This window comes from Bufo bufo, chromosome 4 (genome assembly GCF_905171765.1).
Source record: "Bufo bufo chromosome 4, aBufBuf1.1, whole genome shotgun sequence".
In the NCBI taxonomy this organism is placed as follows: domain Eukaryota; kingdom Metazoa; phylum Chordata; class Amphibia; order Anura; family Bufonidae; genus Bufo; species Bufo bufo.
The window spans coordinates 620359298-620376242 of record NC_053392.1 but is presented as its reverse complement, the minus strand read 5'-3'; the positions used below and the strand labels follow the sequence as shown (position 1 = coordinate 620376242).

The 16945-nt window shown below is 44.0% G+C and overlaps 1 protein-coding gene across 1 annotated transcript; it reads left to right on the top strand.

Moving 5' to 3' along the window:
* Positions 1-91: 91 nt before the first annotated feature.
* Positions 92-14313, top strand: LOC120999706 (zinc finger protein 501-like). The gene is made up of 5 exons (XM_040430728.1): positions 92-128; positions 212-335; positions 453-550; positions 4557-4614; positions 13088-14313. Exons 2-5 carry the CDS (start codon positions 251-253, stop codon positions 14185-14187), a joined length of 1341 nt encoding a protein of 446 aa, XP_040286662.1. The 5' UTR covers positions 92-128; positions 212-250; the 3' UTR covers positions 14188-14313.
* Positions 14314-16945: the final 2632 nt, after the last annotated feature.

The window sequence follows — 16945 nt, the reverse complement described above, 5'->3', positions numbered from 1 at the left end:
CACCCCGTGTGTCAGGAGGACGGAGCAGGACCCAGAGCCCCATCACCGAGCCTCCACCTTATTCCCTGATACATGAGCAGAAGATCCTAGAACTTACCACCAGGATCACCGAGCTGCTGAGCGGAGAGGTGAGCGCTGCTGGGAATGCTGGGACATTATACAATAACGCCAAGGGAGGGGTCTGGTAATGACTGTGTCCTTGTGTTGTCAGGTTCCTATAAGGTGTCAGGATGTCGCTGTCTATTTCTCCATGGAGGAGTGGGAGTATTTAGAAGAACATAAGGATCTGTACAAGGACGCTATGATGAAGAATCACCAGTCCCTCACATCACCAGGTAAGAAGAGACCTTCCATGACTGTAGAGGAGAGAACAGTTTTAAGAGTCAGATTCCTCCATCATCTGATCATCACATATAGACAATGTATTCAGTCACTGTGTGTATTTCCTACAGATGGATGCAGTCAGAGAAATCCACCAGAGAGATGTCCCAGTCCTCAGTATTCCCAGGAATGTTCAGAGGAGAAACCAAATATCCCACTGGATCATCAGGTAGATGAAGCTGAGGTTTCTACAAATCCTTATTAGACTGATGTAATGGAGCTTTCTACTGACCTCCCCCAGCAGTAGAGTATACTGTACGCTCCGTCTACTGACCTCCCCCAGCAGTGGAGTATACTGTACGCTCCATCTACTGACCTCCCCCAGCAGCAGTGGAGTATACTGTACGCTCCATCTACTGACCTCCCCCAGCAGCAGTGGAGTATACTGTACGCTCCATCTACTGACCTCCCCCAGCAGTGGAGTATACTGTACGCTCCATTCCATCTGGTTATTGGTGGCTGAAAATGGTTTCTGGTTTCATAAAAGATTGTGATAAAAGGAATCTGTCACCTTGATTAACCATGAGTAATACTGCTGACACTGACCTCCGATCAGTATTTTATGTCTATCTTTACTGCTGCAAAGCTCTAGTGCATAACATTCTACTACATCCTAAAGTACCGCAGTTAATAGTGATTGATTGAGGTGACAGATTCCCTTTAAAGGGGCTGCCCGAGGCTTAAGCTTATCACCAGTCCACAGAATAGGCCATAAGTCTCTAGTCTGTGAAGGTCCAACCTGTGACTCCCACCGATCATTAGAAGAGGATTCCCATATTTCCTTTATAAATGGAGCAGAGGTCGAGTATGCAAGCTACCGCTCCATTCAGAGTCTGTGGGACTGCCAAAGAGAAGTAAGTGCAGCACTTGGCTATCTCCAGCAGCCTTATAGAGCTGAATGAAGCAGCAGTGCACCCCCCCCCCCCCCCCAACGATCAGACACTTGTCACCTATCGTGTGTAAATCCTAGGACAACCCCTTTAAACCTCCAACTTTTTAGACATCCACTAGGCAGTTGACATTCAATGTGGATTAAATTGTAGACTAACATCACAAGAATTTTGATATCTCTGACTTTTAGTCTAACCAGACTGTCTATTACTCTGTAATTCCTCTAGCGCCGTTCTATGGAAACAGTAGGATTAAAGAGCAAACCAAATGCTTGAAATAACTTCTTTATTAATTTCAACTTTTCTTCATATATAACACTGCCGCCTCCCCAGCAGATAGTCCATGTACAAAACACGTGTTGAAAAGATATCACAAAATGGCGGTATGCATAAGATGGTGGTTCAACTGTTCAATCTTATCATTCAACATAAAATGGTGGATATATTTCTCTCTTCAGTATCTGTACTCTCACTTTAAGTTATTTAAGCACTTTATGATCTCTCTGAGGTATATCTGAGGTCTAACTAATAGTTCTGCTTGCTCAACTTGGTTTGCAGTTTGCTCTATACAATTGCTTATGATCTGGTATGAGCAGTTTGCGGTTTGTATGCAATTTGTATGGTGGAACTGTAAGTAAACACACATACACTCACCTAAAGATTACACTCACCTAAATTATTAGGAACACCATACTAATACGGTGTTGGACCCCCCTTTGCCTTTAGAACTGCCTTAATTCTACGTGGCATTGATTCCACAAGGTGCTGATAGCATTCTTTAGAAATGTTGGCCCATATTGATAGGATAGCATCTTGCAGTTGATGGAGATTTGAGGGATGCACATCCAGGGCACGAAGCTCCCGTTCCACCACATCCCAAATATGCTCTATTGGGTTGAGATCTGGTGACTGTGGGGGCCATTTTAGTACAGTGAACTCATTGTCATGTTCAAGAAACCAATGTGAAATGATTCGAGCTTTGTGACATGGTGCATTATCCTGCTGGAAGTAGCCATCAGAGGATGGATACATGTTCTCATTCTGTTTACGCCAAATTCGGACTCTACCATTTGAATGTCTCAACAGAAATCGAGACTCATCAGACCAGGCAACATTTTTCCAGTCTTCAACAGTCCAATTTTGGTAAGCTCGTGCAAATTGTAGCCTCTTTTTCCTATTTGTAGTGGAGATGAGTGGTACCCGGTGGGGTCTTCTGCTGTTGTAGCCCCTCCGCCTCAAGGTTGTGCGTGTTGTGGCTTCACAAATGCTTTGCTGCAGACCTTGGTTGTAACGAGTGGTTATTTCAGTCAACGTTGCCCTGCTATCAGCTTGAATCAGTCGGCCCATTCTCCTCTGACCTCTAGCATCCACAAGTCATTTTTGCCCACAGGACTGCCGCATACTGGATGTTTTTTACCTTTTCACACCATTCTTTGTAAACCCTAGAAATGGTTGTGCGTGAAAATCCCAGTAACTGAGCAGATTGTGAAATACTCAGACCGGCCCGTCTGGCACCAACAACCATGCCACGCTCAAAATTGCTTAAATCACCTTTCTTTCCCATTCTGACATTCAGTTTGGAGTTCAGGAGATTGTCTTGACCAGGACCACCCCCCTAAATACATTGAAGCAACTGCCATGTGATTGGTTGACTAGATAATTGCATTAATGATAAATAGAACAGGTGTTCCTAATAATTCTTTAGGTGAGTGTATATAACTGGTTCAGTATACAGTTCTAATCACAATACTAACAGTAGGAACATTATATAATTGTTCTAAATACCTCTTTTGGCCTCTTGCTACCATAAAACACAGCTCTTAGTGGAGTGAATGTCTGTTCAGCTCCTCTCCTCTGGTGTATAATGATTCCAGCTAGGGGAATTTCCCACACAAGCTGTGTGTGAGGCTGGCTGTGATTGGTCAAGACTCCTGCTGTGTGTGAGGCTGGCTGTGATTGGTCAAGACTCCTGCTTTGTGTGAGGCTGGCTGTGATTGGTGAAGACTCCTGCTTTGTGTGAGGCTGGCTGTGATTGTTCTAGACTCCTGCCCAGCAACAACAGTTTAACTCTATGGTTTCTGTTGTTTCTGCTGTGTCATTGAGCTTACCTTACATCCATATAATGAATTTTAAAGGCATATTATAATTTCTGCTTCTGTGAACACAATATATACTGTTACATGACATCCAAACATGAAGTGACTGTAAATAACTCTGCTTATGTCTCCAACACACAAACATATGAACTGTATTAAGGCTATTGGCAGGTCTAGCTGTATAGACATATAAGCTATGTTAGCAACCTAGGACAGGTCTTAGCTGGCCAGCTACATGATGAGCGCTTCCCCATCTATAATATGTACATAAGTTTTAAAGGGATTATCTTACCTGAGACATTGGTGGCACATCACTCTAGAACGGAGCTCCTAAAGTGAAGGAGGAGCTCCTAAAGTAAAGCGCATGCTCAACCGCCCTTCATTAATTTGTATGGGTGTGCTGTAAATAGCCAAGTGTCGCGCTCGGTTATCTTAGGGAGTCCCATAGAAATGAATGTAGAGAGCACAGCTCAAGCGCGGCCAACGCTTCATTCACTTGTATTGAAGTGCCATAAATAGCCAAGCCAGTGTTCAGCTATTTTGGGCGCTACCATATAAATTATAAGCAGGCCGGCCGCACATACATGGTCCACTCCTGTTCACTTTTGGAGCTCCGTTCTAGAGATAGATGTGGGTCACACCTCCTAGACCCGCACCTGTCTGACATTGGTGGCAAAGCCTAGCGTTATGCCACCAATATCTCAGATGAGAAAACCCCTAATTGTGAAAAAAAGTGCAAAGATCAACAAAACTGATAAGAGGCCTGAGACCCTCAGTTATAAGGGAATTTTTATTTAGTCTTGGGAGGAGATATCTAAGGAGAGACCTGAAAAAACTGTACAAATATATGAATGTAAGAAGGTTCAGTCTCCAGCGCTGATAAAAGGCTTCTTCACTGTAAAAGCTGTGACATTATTGAATAATGTAAGAACCGGAGGTGATGAGCACAGCGCCCCCTCCAGGATAGGATCAGATCAATTCATGAAGAGAAATGTCAGAAACCTTTCTGCTGATGTTTAAAACACTTGTCTGAATGTTGATCTTGTCTGACCGACACTTGAGGAGATCCTTCTCCTTTAGGGCAGATTGGTTCATGTCTTCTAGGGGTTTCTAACCTTCACCTGGATATAAGAGAAACTCAGGTTCCTTTTTCTGTTTTCTTTGTGTCTTTAATGTTGGATCTTTGCAGGAAATTTCTGGTGAAATGACAAGTGGACTCGAAGACCCCGTGTCAGTGTCTGTGAAAGGTTAGAGCCCTTTTTTTTTTATATATATAAATCTTGTTGACTATAAATTCCTTTGTTAATGGCAAAACTGATACAAAGTTCAGAGAAACCTCGTCCTCGTCATCATTGTTATGAGTTATGTTTTAATTATGTCAAGTCCATATTTAATCTCCCTGGAGAGATGTAGGTGATAATCACAATGTCCTCTGCCAAGGAGATCATCACTCGTCTCCTTGGCATTAATCACAGCTCACATGGAGGTGTTATCAGTTTATTTTTCTGATTGTATACTTATTTTTTGTACACGGTTATAGAGACGGCCACATGACAGGGCACAGCGATCCCATGAACCCTGTCAATTAACCCCTCAGGTGTGGCACCTGAGGGGTTAATTAACCTGGTTCGGCAGATCACCTCGCCCGGTTGTTGAGGCTGGGTGATACGGCCAGCACCCGCCGCCCACATTTGTATTCAGGGGTTAATTATATACATTGGTGGCGCAGTGGCCACAGCCCCTCCCCTCCTCCTCAGTATTACAATAACTGCCTAGAAACAACTGGACAATGCAAAAAAATATTGTTGCATCACACGATCATAGAGGAGGTCCCGAAAGACGTCATTGATGACATTTTGGAATGCTGCAGGAGTGTTACAGAGGCCAAAGGGCATAACTAAATATTCATAGTACTTTTCAGGACTGTTGAATGCCATCCACCACTAGTCACCCACACGTATTCAAATCAAATTATAGGCCCCACGGAGTTCCAACTTTGGGAAGATTCTGGATCCATGAATCCTATCAAAAAGCCAAGTGACCAGAGGCAGGGGACATTTATTCTTTACTAGTGATGAGCGAGCATGCTCGGCCGAATACCTGTTCGGCTTGAGCATCGCTATGCGCTCGGCACATGGCGGTACTTGGCCGGGTACCACATGTGCTCGAGCGGCATGCTCGAGTCTCCTCCCCGCACGTTTCACGGATGCTAAGCAGCCAATAAACGTGCAGGTAAGTACTGCCATCACTGTAATGCCAGTAGCCATGTTGACTGCTGGCATTACAGTGATTGGCTGGCCGGAACACGCCATCGGGTGCATAATAGCACCCGGTCACGCGGGTTCGGCTCATTGCGAGTCAGGGAGAGCTGCGCTTAGGAAGGGACAGATAGTGTAGGGAGATTGTGATTGCAATATATTTCAGTGAATAACGTTTCAAAGACCCAAAAGTCCTTTTAAGGACTATTGTGTGTGGTGGCAGCAATTTAATTGTGCAAAGTTATACTCACATTCTTCTTTTTGTACCTTGCGAAACAGCGATTATTTTGCTATATAGAAGATGTCTGCAGTGACTTGTGACATCTGTGCAGCAATCCCTTCTGTGTGTCATGGGCAGAGATAGGAAGAATATTAGTGAAAACAATAATTTTTTTCCTATAATCCACATTTTTGCTGTCAACGGTGTCATCCGTGAATTGTGTGATCTGCGTTTCAACACCTTGTGTGGTTGTCAGGGCCAGATATAGTGAAAAATATAAATATAAACTACATCAGAAAACATTGTCTGTACCGCAGATTCCAATAATCTGGGCCTAAAATAGTGTCCATATTCTCTTGTGTTCTGTGACATATACAGTACACCATCCGAAAACTCTTTCTTTAGGCCCAGATTATTGGAATTTGCCCTAAAGAAAGAGTTTTCGGATGGTGTACTGTATATGTCACAGAAACACACAGAATATGGACACTAGATTATTGGAATTTGCCCTAATCTAGTGTCCATATTCTGTGTGTTTCTGTGACATATACTGTCCTGCAGCAGAAAACTGTGTCTTTAGCGGACTGTAAAACAATCTGCGCCACATCTAGTGACAAAACCATTAATATGAAGAAGGCGAGCACTAAGGGACGGGGAAGTGGGCGTGATGCTGATGGTGCATGCAGAGGCCGTTGCCCTGGGCGCAATGAAACTGCCTGCTGCCAGTGCACCAGAAAGAAAAAAAAATCCACCGTACCCAGCTTTATGTCCAATTTAGCTGGGCGGCGCAGGACAACACTGTCCAAGTCGGACCAGTGCGAACAGTTGGTCGGTTGTATTGCTGAAGATAATGCTTCCAGTAGGTTAAGCACCACCCTATCTTCCACCAAGTCCAGTCTCTGTAGCCAATCCTCTATTTGATCATCCTTCCTCCCACCATGGAGAGGCTTGCCAAACGAGTGATCCCACACTCGGATATTCCGAGGAGTTCTTTCCAGCGCCACTATTACATTTGGCCCTCGCGCCCGGCATGCTTGAAGAGGGACCTGAGATTTTGTGCCATGATTCCCAACCTTTGAGCCTTCACAGTTTCAAGAAGATGAGGGTGGTGAACGGCAATCATTCGTTCACGAGGTGGATGATGATGAGACACAGTTACCAATCACTGAGGTTGTGGTTAGGTCAAGTCAGGAGGATGAGCAGAGTCAGGAAGTGGAAGAGGAGGTGGTTGATGATGAGGTCACTGACCTAACATGGGAAGGTGAAAAGCCGAGCGAGGACAGCAGTACAGAGGGAGAGGGATCTGCAGCACCGCAACAGGCTGGAAGAGGCAGTGGGGCTGTAAAAGGGAGAAGTCGGCCCACACCAAACAGGCCGACAACCGTTACACCGAGCACCCTCATGCGTAAATCTACCTTGCCAAGGGGTAGGTGTTCCGCAGTATGGCACTTTTTTGAGGAAATTGCAGACGACAAAAGAGTGGTAGTTTGCAACCTGTGCTGTACCAAAATCCTCATCCATAATACCGCAGTGACATTCCCTGTAATTTTTTATTACTCATTCCAATAACAAGGCATCTTAAGTGTCCTGTATTGTTATTTATCGTCTCCTAAGCAGGTAACAAAGCACGAACGATAAATATTTGAAAATAAGGGGAAAATTCGCTCAATGGTCAGGAAAATCCTTTGACCGGTTCAAGGCCATTATCCCACTAATCTTGGAATTTCTTCAGGAAGGCTTAGATTTAGGACTATCCCCTAATACCCTTAGGGTCCAAGTATCGGCGCTAGGAGCCTTATATAACACCAGCCTCACAGAACATCCCTGGGTAACTCGATTTCTCAAGGCAGCGGATAGGATCAGACCTACAATCAAAAAACATGGTAGCTCCTTGGAATCTCAATCTGGTGCTGGCCGGCCTGACTTCTGGTCCATTTGAGCCTATAGACGCAATCCCCATCAAATGGCTTACCATCAAAACTATCTTCTTAGTGGCAATAACATCGGCCAGAATAGTCTGTGAGCTGCAGGCCTTGTCCATTCAAGAACCTTTTTTCTCGGTGTTCCATGACAAACTAGTACTTAAATTAGATCCTACGTTTCTCCCAAAGGTGGTCTCTACCTTCCATAGGTCACAGGACATTGTACTTCCCTCATTTTGCAACAATCCAAAAAATGAACAAGAAATCTCCTACCACACATTAGACGTTCGGAGAGCAGTCCTAAAATATCTGGAAGCAACCAGACAATGGAGATTAGACAAAAATCTTTTTGTCCAGTTCTCAGGTCCCAATGGGAAAAAAGCAGCAAAAAGCTCCAGATGGATAAGATTAGCTATCTCTGAAGCATATAAAGTCAAAGGGAAAGAAGCCCCTGCTTCCCTGAAAGCACATTCCACAAGGGGCATGGCCTCCTCCTGGGCGGAAAAAGTTTCAGCCTCTTTACAGCAAATTTGCAGAGCAGCAACTTGGAAAAGAATTCATACCTTTACCAAGCATTACAGATTAGATATCCTTGCCAACGACGACTTAAGGTTTGGACGTAAAGTCCTCTCTGCAGTTGTCCCCCCCCTAATAATTTTCTTTGATATTTACTCAGGATGTGGTGTCATGGAGACGACTGGGGAAAAGAGTATTACACTCGCCAGTAATCCGGTTTCCTGGAAGTCTCCATGACACCACATGCATCCCACCCTTTAGATACTTAATTCAGCGGGTTGTTTTTTTCTGTTATCCTTTTCATCCTGGGGTTCTTCGTTAAAATACACTGGCGATGGAGGGAGGGGGTGGGGTTTTTAACCTCTCTGTGTTTTTCCTGTCCAATCAGAAGGAAGTCAATCTCAGGATGTGGTGTCATGGAGACTTCCAGGAAACCGGATTACCGGTGAGTGTAATACTCTTTTATCGTCAGGAGTGGGTAATTGCCGCGCGCCTGCTGCCTTCCTTCGATTTTTCTGCTTTAATAACTTGACCCACCCTCTCCACCCAGAATTCAGCCATTGACCTCCCTTAGAAGTGTTATCCGTTTCTCAAACTCCCTCTCCGGCATCGAACCCTGATTCCCCGTTACCCGTGATCACCATGGTAGGCGCAGAAAAGAACATCGAAAGTTGATAGGGCAGATATCCAAATCGTTCGTCGCCATCACTGGGATGTGCAATCGCCCAGAGATTATCTAGAGTCACCAATGCGGCAGCAGGCCCTCGTCTAAGGTTTTAGATTGTCAGATCAGCAGGCCCTTGCTCCAAATATTTTTGAGGGTCACCAGCAGGCCATCAATCATAATTTTTCAAGGGTGTGTATGATGCCCTCCTTTATGTGTAACAAAGGGTGTTTTGGAGTGGCGGTCCTTGTAACTCTTGGCAGCCCTTTCACTGAGTGGATAGGCTTTATGAGTGTAGGAGTCCCACTACCATAACAATTGTACCACAATGTGAATGAGGCCCTCCTTTATGTGGTATACAGGCTGTTTCGGAGTGCCTCTTGCTTGTAATTTTTTGCAGCACTTGCACTTTATATACAATAAGAATGTTTCCTATTCCTGTAAAATGTATTTTTTTTAGGGATTTTGTGCGTATTTTTGTCAGTCTGTAAAAGTGGTGTACAACTCGGACAACATGGTTCCCAGCAGCGACCTGGGAGTCCAAGATGCATCCAGACATCGTCCCCATGCTGTTCCCGATCCATTTCAGTGGTGTTTCTGTCACTTTCTGACCTTTTCCAATGGACCAGGCACCCTCCCCTCTTCAGAGCAGGGGGTGCCTGGTTGTCTCCCATTGACTTCCGTTATACTCGGGTCATCACTATTCTTCACATGTATTCTTCTAATTTTGCTCAATCCCTGATAATCAATGCAGGACCGCAGAGAACCATCCCTTTTCTTCATAAAAAGAAATCCAGCCTCTGCTGTGGAGAAAGATTTCCTAATTAAACCTTTCTCCAAGTTTTTTCTTATGTAGTCCAACATAGCCTTAGTCTCTGATAAAAAATAATGGGTAGTCTTAGCCACTAGGAGGCATGGTGCCAGACCGGAGCCCAATCAGTCATAGGATCTGTGTGGTGACTACCTTCCTTTTTATCAAGAATATACACGTAGCTGGCATGAAGCATGGCCCAGTAGATTCTTGGGGCCTGTGGAGCCCAGGGTGGTCGCACAGATGCCAAGCAGTGGAAATGACAGTCATCCCCAGTGCAAAATCCGAGAAGGAGGATACTAGTAGAAACAGGCAGGACATAGGGTCTTTTCTGTGAGCAAGACTCTCACTTGGAGATCCATGGGCACGCTGACATTTCATGGATTCCATAAGTGTCATCCCATTGATATATGTGACTACCAAAAGCCTCTCCAACTGCTTGGAAGGGATATGGTATTGGGCTATCAAGGCCTAATGCAGGAGTCCAGGAAGGCCTGCAAGGTAAACCAAATTTCACTGCATGGTAAGGACACAGGGAGTATCAGCTTCATAGAGAACTTGACTTTGCCCAGGGTTGTCCATCCAATCAACCCTAGGCACTGGAGTTTCCCATGAGGAGGGAACATGTTCTTTGCAATATAAGCACAATACAGCACAGTACAGTCACTGCTGCACCTATGCAGATGATCCTCTTTGAACAGCTTGACTTTGTCCAATTGCTTGGGATTCGGAGGAGGAGACGAAGAAGGTAGCATGGACCTTTGAAAAGAAAATGCCAGCCGAGGAACTCTGTGTCATGCCCTGCTCTGACTATGTGCGGAGGTCGGCCAGAATAGCAGCACGTGTTTAGTTTTGTTTTGGAGTCGTGCTGGACCCGCCTCCCATCAGGTGCACTGGGTGGGGTCATTGGTTTAAATATCACTCTAGTCCAGTGTTCTGAGCGGGTTATAGAAATCAGTCTGACCTTGGAAGCAAGGAAGGAAGGTTGTCTGTTCCAGCTCAGAAAAGATAAGTGTGGTTTCAGTTTTTGTTGATTGCTGTCTAGGTTGTGTTTGTGTCATCTTTCCCATCCAGGTTCTGTACGAGCAGGCTTCTCCTTTTCCCCTTTTTCACCATCTCAGGGAATATAGGGTGTTTTAGCCCAGGCACGAGGACACATCATTCCTACCTTCAAGGTCTGAATGTGGGCTGAGCAGTGCAGGGAAAGAGGTCAGGGTTTAGCTAGGAGGTGACCCTTCCCCTGCTTCTCGCCTAGAGCCTGGTTGTTGGTTTATCTGTGTGTCTGAGTTCCCCGTCCGCCGTTACACTCTGCTTTCACATGCTGACAACTTGAGGCGCTCTTTGAAGCAGAGATCGATTCAAGCAGCCAGGATAATGACATTATATATGGCAGAGAGTGCCTCTTCACCTGCCAATTCATCCATATTATGCCCTGACAAACCTCTCCAGAAAGCAGCAGTTCAGAGCCAAGGATGCAGAACTGTATGGCAGGTGCGGGAGTGAAGAGGCCACAGAGGTGGCACGACAGGCTCCTCGAAGACCTTGTGGAAGGTGGCCAAAAATCACAAATATTATAGATCAGTTGGCCACTTTGCTTACAGAAGGGGATAGAGTAGGTAAGGGCTTCTCCAGAGATGAGGCAAACCAGGAATGTTACATTGGACCAGTCTATAGGAAACTGATGAGCCTGCGACTCAAAGTAAATAGTACACTGGCTCAAGAACCCACAACATAACTTGGGATCACCTTTGAGGTGTGAGGGTAGTGAAAGGTGCAGGCTGGAAGCAAACTGGTGGAGGTGGTTATGCAGACACAATGGCTGAAGGTAGCAGCACGGGAGCTGCAGTAGTCTAAGTGCGCTAAGATAGAATTGAGATACTGCAGAAGCTGCTCTTGGTATCTATGTTGACTAGTCAACTCCCTAAATATTTTAGGCAGTCTGATCTTAGATTGGCCAGTAGGATCCATGCCAAACTGTTAAGCAGCAGATGTGGATTTCTGTGCCCTGAAAACAGTTTGGTTTAGGGTTACTCCTCAAGTTATCTAAATGGCCCCTCTGATATTCACTCTTTAACAATATACAGGGGTTTGGACTTTGGAGCACGGGAACCACCAGGCCACTGTCTTTTGAAGTAGTCCCTGTTCAGTGACTATTGACCCACAGAGGTCAAGAGACACCAGTGCTGAGCACTGAGGGATCAGGCAAAACCAGAGTATGTGCAATCCAATAAACAGTCCAAAGTCAGGATGAGCAGCTAAAGGGTCACTATGGAGATTAGAGAGAGGCCAGGTAGCAAAAGGTCAATTCTGGGAAACAGACAGAAGTCAGTACACGGGCAGACAAACGTATAACAGCATACCTAGCGAACTAGACTCTATTGCTCAGGCACTTACCGACAGCGGAAGGTGACTAAAGTTCCCCACAATGGCCAGCCATTGACTGGTAAAGATTAGGGTGTGCATGCACTAGCCCTTTAAAAGATGGAGGTAGCATGCCTGCACTCCACAGTCAGAGTGAGAGAGGCCTGGCCAATAAGCAAGCTATATCGTGCATGGAGGGACAGATCTATTCCAGTGGCATGGCCCACTCGGAAGGAGGGGAAAGCGGGAGGATTGTTATTTTTTGTCTGGTCCTAGGTGCCTGAAAGTGACTTGGCTGGATCCATTCGTATCTCCCAATTTAAAGGGATTAGAGATTATTCTGGATTACATTGTTACTATACCTATTTATACATGAAAAATGAAAGCTCTTCGCACGCATTGAAAACCTTCAATCTGATGTCAGAGGCAACCATTCATTAACACCTCCTTGTCAACTGAACACCATGATTTCATTCCTATAGGCTTTTAAGCTGGCCATATACATTATACTTTTGTCGGATGAACCTGCCAAGAACCGTGGGTTCGGCTGGCACACTAATGTCTGTGGGGAGTTCATGACTCCTCCGGAAATGTCCCCTTTTTGCCCAATCCATATATTCACCTGGGAGATAAGCCACCTTTAGAACTGTCTGGCAGCAGCTTTCTCCGCTCTAATATGGTGTACACAGACCCATTTTGCTGAGCCGAATTTGTATGTGTATAGGGGAATCGGCTGTCTGCCGAACGAAGCTTAGACTTAACCCCTTTAAGTCTTTTATCTGGAAACTAACTCTTTGTCAGGAAATATCTGTCCATGGATGTTTGATATGGGTTTGATTAACCTGGTTAAAACCTTACTCATAACATGTGTCTATATATTTATTTCATGTTCATGCTGCATTTGCCTCCATTCATATCCGTTATATAGATACTACTTTGAGAAAATAAGAAAATATTTATTTTTCCAGGTGAGGATGAGACAAGAGACTCCCATGAACATCTCCTTTTATCAGAAGAAGTAGAAGATAACAATGTCACACAAGCTAATTCAATAAATGCTAATGTACCCTTAGACCTTCACAGTGGAGATCTATCCACCAATACCGTTGGTCACAAGTATCTTTTGTCTAATCAATCACTGAGTGAATCACAGAATCAGTCTAAACAATCTGTGCATGAAATAATTGACAGAGATAAAAGACCACTTTCAGTTTCAGAATGTGAAAAGTATTTTAGTCAGAAATCAAAACTTATGGAGCATCAAAGTATTCACACAGGGGACAAGCCATTTCCATGCTCACAATGTGGGAAATGCTTTAGTCAGAAATGGGGTCTTGTTGAACATCAAATGACATTTCACAATAGGGAGAAGCCATTTTCGTGTCCGGAATGTGGTAAATTTTTTGGAAAGAAATCACATGTTGTGAAACATCTAAAAACTCACACAGGGGAGAAGCCATTTCCATGTTTAGAATGTGGGAAATGTTTTAGTCAGAAATCACATGTTGTGAAGCATCTAAAAACTCACACAGGGGAGAAGCCATTTCCATGTTTAGAATGTGGGAAATGTTTTAGTCAGAAATCACATGTTGTGGAACATTTAAGAATTCACACAGGGGAGAAGCCATATTCATGTCCCGATTGTGGAAAATGTTTTAGTCTGAAATGGTATCTTGTTAATCATCAGAGAACTCATACAGGGGAGAAGCCATTTTCATGTTCAGAATGTGGGAAATGTTTTGGTCAGAAATCAGCTCTTGTTACTCATCAAAGATCTCACACCAAGAAAAAGCCATTTTCATGTTCAGAATGTGGGAAATGTTTCGGCTATAAACCGGATCTGGTTGAACATCAAAGAACTCACACAGGGGAGAAACCATTTTCATGTCCTGAATGTGAGAAATGTTTTAGTCAGAAAAGAAATCTTGTGAAACATCGAAGAATCCACACAGGGGAGAAGCCATTTTCATGTTTAGAATGTGGGAAATGTTTTAGACTCAAGTCGATTCTTCTTTACCATCAGAGAACTCACACAGAGGAGAACCTATATTTATGTGCTAATGTGTGAGATATTTTAGACAGAAATCAAATGTTAGAAAACATCTAAAAGTTTACACAGGAGAGAGGCCATTTTAATGTTCTGAATTTGCAAAATTATTTACACACAGAGCAGGTTTTGCTAAACATCGAAGAATTTGCACAGGTGCACCTTAAAGGGTTTCTACCACTTCGTTTTCACATAATTAGCTTTCAGACACTAGCGATCCGCTAGTGTCTGCTCTACCAAACAATCCTAATATAATAGCTTTTGGGGCAGCCGTTTCGCTAAAAAAAGAACTTATATTGATATGCTAATGAGACTCTAGGTGCTATGGGGGCGTCATTAGCACCTAGAGGCTCGGTCTACCTTCACAAGATGCCGCCGCCCAGCGCGTCCCTCCAGCCCGCCCATCTCCGCCGGAATGCGATCCTCCCTGTGAGCGTATGTATTCGGCACATGCGCAGTGAAGGGAGGGACGCGCTGGGCGGCGGCATCTTGTGAAGGTAGACCGAGCCTCTAGGTGCTAATGACGCCCCCATAGCACCTAGAGTCTCATTAGCATATCAATATAAGTTCTTTTTTTAGCGAAACGGCTGCCCCAAAAGCTATTATATTAGGATTGTTTGGTAGAGCAGACACTAGCGGATCGCTAGTGTCTGAAAGCTAATTATGTGAAAACGAAGTGGTAGAAACCCTTTAAGAACTGTTGCAGGTGTTTGGCTTTATTTTAAGACCTGCTGCCTAAGGATGCCTTCTGTTGTATAAATATACTCCTTGTGGTATAGCAGAACTGTATGAGCAGATGTCCCCAGAAAACCAGAGTCACGCTATTACAACACTACAGAATATGTTCGATCCAGCAGCCTGTACTTACGACCATAGCAGACAGGAGGCTGGATGGGCACTGGCAGCATAACTTCCTACGTCACGTGCCTGCTCCGCCCCCTTAATGAATGAAGGAGGCGGCGCAGGCACGTGACGTAGTGAGTTACGCTGCCAGTGCCCGCCCAGCCTCCTGCCTGCTATGGTCATAAGTACAGGCTGCTGGATCGAACATATTCTATAGTTAAACATTGTCTGCAGTTACTGTAGCTACGATTAGTACAGTGAGCGGGGGCCCGGTGCAATAGAATACAATGACTGCACTGGGCCCCCTCTGCCAAAAACTAGTAATCTGAATTGTATTACTTCTTTTATGCCACAAACAAAGGGTTAAAGAAAAGGGGGTTAATTTATACTTTCGTATAACAATACTGAAGAATAAATGTCTCCTTACTGATCAGTATTATGGCTCATATTTTTTTTTATTTTGTGGTTCATTTACCATCAGTATGACTCCACAGTACAAAATACACGGAAGAAAACAGGCTTCGTCATCAAAAGCTTGGTCTAATTTACATGATAATTAAAAGAAACTCTTTGGACAATGTAGGACCCATTTGATTTGGACTAATGAAAATCCAAACAGTAATGATGCTATAGTAGAACCTGAGATGAGCTGCCTATGCGTAAAGTCTCCTAATATGTCTGTTTTATTGCAATTATTACCACTGATGTCACAATAAATTGTGCTGGAAGTGATTAATATGTGGCTCCTTGAAATGTAGATACAATAAAAAAAAAAAGTGGCTCCAAGTTTTCCGTTTTTGCAAGAGTTCTCTTTGATTCATAGAGCTGAAGAGGAGTTGAACCCTACTGTCAGTGCATTATTTTGTAATATGGGATCTAAGAGTGTTTTCTCATATAGTTACATAGAAAAAAGTCAGATGTCCAAGTTCTGCAAGGGATAGAGGGAAGGGGAGTGGGAATAGAAATTCTGCACATTTACATAAGCATTAATATTATTTTGTTCTGAGAATGAACCTAAAGGCATATTTACACATGCCGACCGACCAGGCAACTATCGTGGTGGGACTGTTCCATCTTGATTACATGCAGCAATATCCTCCACATTTTGGGGACGAATGATGGCTACTGCCATCGCTCATCCTTGTGCAGATTCATTGTTTCTGGGGAGAAGATCACTGTTTACAGCGTACTATCATTTTCCATGATAAAAAAGTATTTTGTGCGTTCATCAGGTGATCTGCAGCACTTTTACACGGTTTTACACGGGCCAATTATCGGGCATGAGCATTCGTTCTAACATTCATTGTCATGCCCTAAAAGGTCTATAGGTCCTCAAAAAGTAATTATAGACTATGGAAGATGTCCATAAAATACAAGCTGACTTGAACACTTTGAGTGATTGGGCATCAACTTGGAAAATGAGGGTCAAAGTAGATAAATATAAAGTTCTGCATCTTGGTAGTATTAATCTCCGTGCTTCATATGTCCTAAGGGAGGTAACACTGGGAGAGTCACTTGTAGAGAAGGACTTGGGTGTCCTTGTAGATTGTAGATTAAATAACAGCATACACTTTGTACCGCTCATCTAACAACCTAAGAGGTCATAAACACTTATTTAAGCCATATTCTTATCAGAAAGATAAGAACTGACCTATAAAGAGTGTTTATAAAGGACAGAGAGCAGAGATAAGGAGCTCATCAGCTCCCTCACTGACAGAGAAGAGAGAAAATTCAGATTCTGCTAGAAGAGCATCTCAGCTCTCCACAGAGAAAAGGACTCCATATTTTTAATAAAGACTAATTGAAATAATGATTTTCAGCTCATAATGAGTACAATGCACTAATAAAATTGCCCCCAAAGGTGTACATAGCCTTTACCTCTTAAGGACACAGGGCATACAGGTACACCCTGATGTCCGAGTCCTTAAGGACACAA